Source organism: Penaeus monodon, chromosome 28 (genome assembly GCF_015228065.2).
Source record: "Penaeus monodon isolate SGIC_2016 chromosome 28, NSTDA_Pmon_1, whole genome shotgun sequence".
NCBI lineage: Eukaryota > Metazoa > Arthropoda > Malacostraca > Decapoda > Penaeidae > Penaeus > Penaeus monodon.
In genome coordinates, this window is record NC_051413.1 from 9,050,014 (window position 1) to 9,050,709 (window position 696).

Consider the following 696-nt stretch of genomic DNA (forward strand, 5'->3'; position numbering starts at 1 on the left):
CAGATCCCCCCTTTTATACACGTTTCTTTTCCTTTTCTTTGCGAGATTTATCAGTTTATCTTTTTGTTATCATTTCGGTATACATGGTTACGCACACACATACAGACACAGAGGGCAGTTGTGTCCTCGCTTTCGGTCCTGCCTTCGTAACCCTCGGAGAACATTGTTTATCTTTTCTCTTTCCATCTTTCACTCACTCTTATTTCTTGTCTTTAATCAGCGTTTTCATTTATATTGTTTTCTTTTTGGCTTCGGAGTTTATTTTCCTTTCTCTTCCCTTGTTTGGAGCGATCTCGTCCGTGGCTGCGGCGAGTCCTTCCCCGCGACGCCGAGGACGCGGCGCCTTCCTCACGAGGTCCTCTTGGCGTCGCTCGCCCCGGGCGTCCTCGCGGCGTCTCCCGGGGGCGCCGTTCCCTCCCCCCGCCCCGTCGAGGAGCCGAGGGGCCCCGCAGCCGGCGGCGGGGGGGCGGGGCGGGGCCTCCGCAGCGCCGCCCTGGCCCGCAGTTCCTCGAGCAGCGTGGCCAGACCTCAGTAGGGCCTCCACACCTTGGTCTCGGGGCTGCGCTCGCTCGACGGCTTCACGGGCTGGAACGACGACTCGCGCGACGGGAAGCTGGAGGCCTTGGCGCCCGCGCCCAGCGACCGCGGGATCGAGAAGGCGCTGAGGCCGCCCAACGGGGCCAGGGGCGGCGGCCG

The 696-nt window shown here is 61.5% G+C and overlaps 1 protein-coding gene across 1 annotated transcript in view; it reads right to left on the reverse strand.

Annotated features, from left to right (window-relative positions):
• Positions 1-6: 6 nt before the first annotated feature.
• Positions 7-696, reverse strand: part of LOC119591359 (segmentation protein Runt-like) — a gene marked incomplete in the record, with an annotated part of 28,939 nt that continues 28,249 nt past the window's right edge. Inside the window, 1 exon segment of the mRNA XM_037940098.1 lies at positions 7-696. Within this exon segment, the coding sequence (XP_037796026.1) occupies positions 529-696 (168 nt within the window).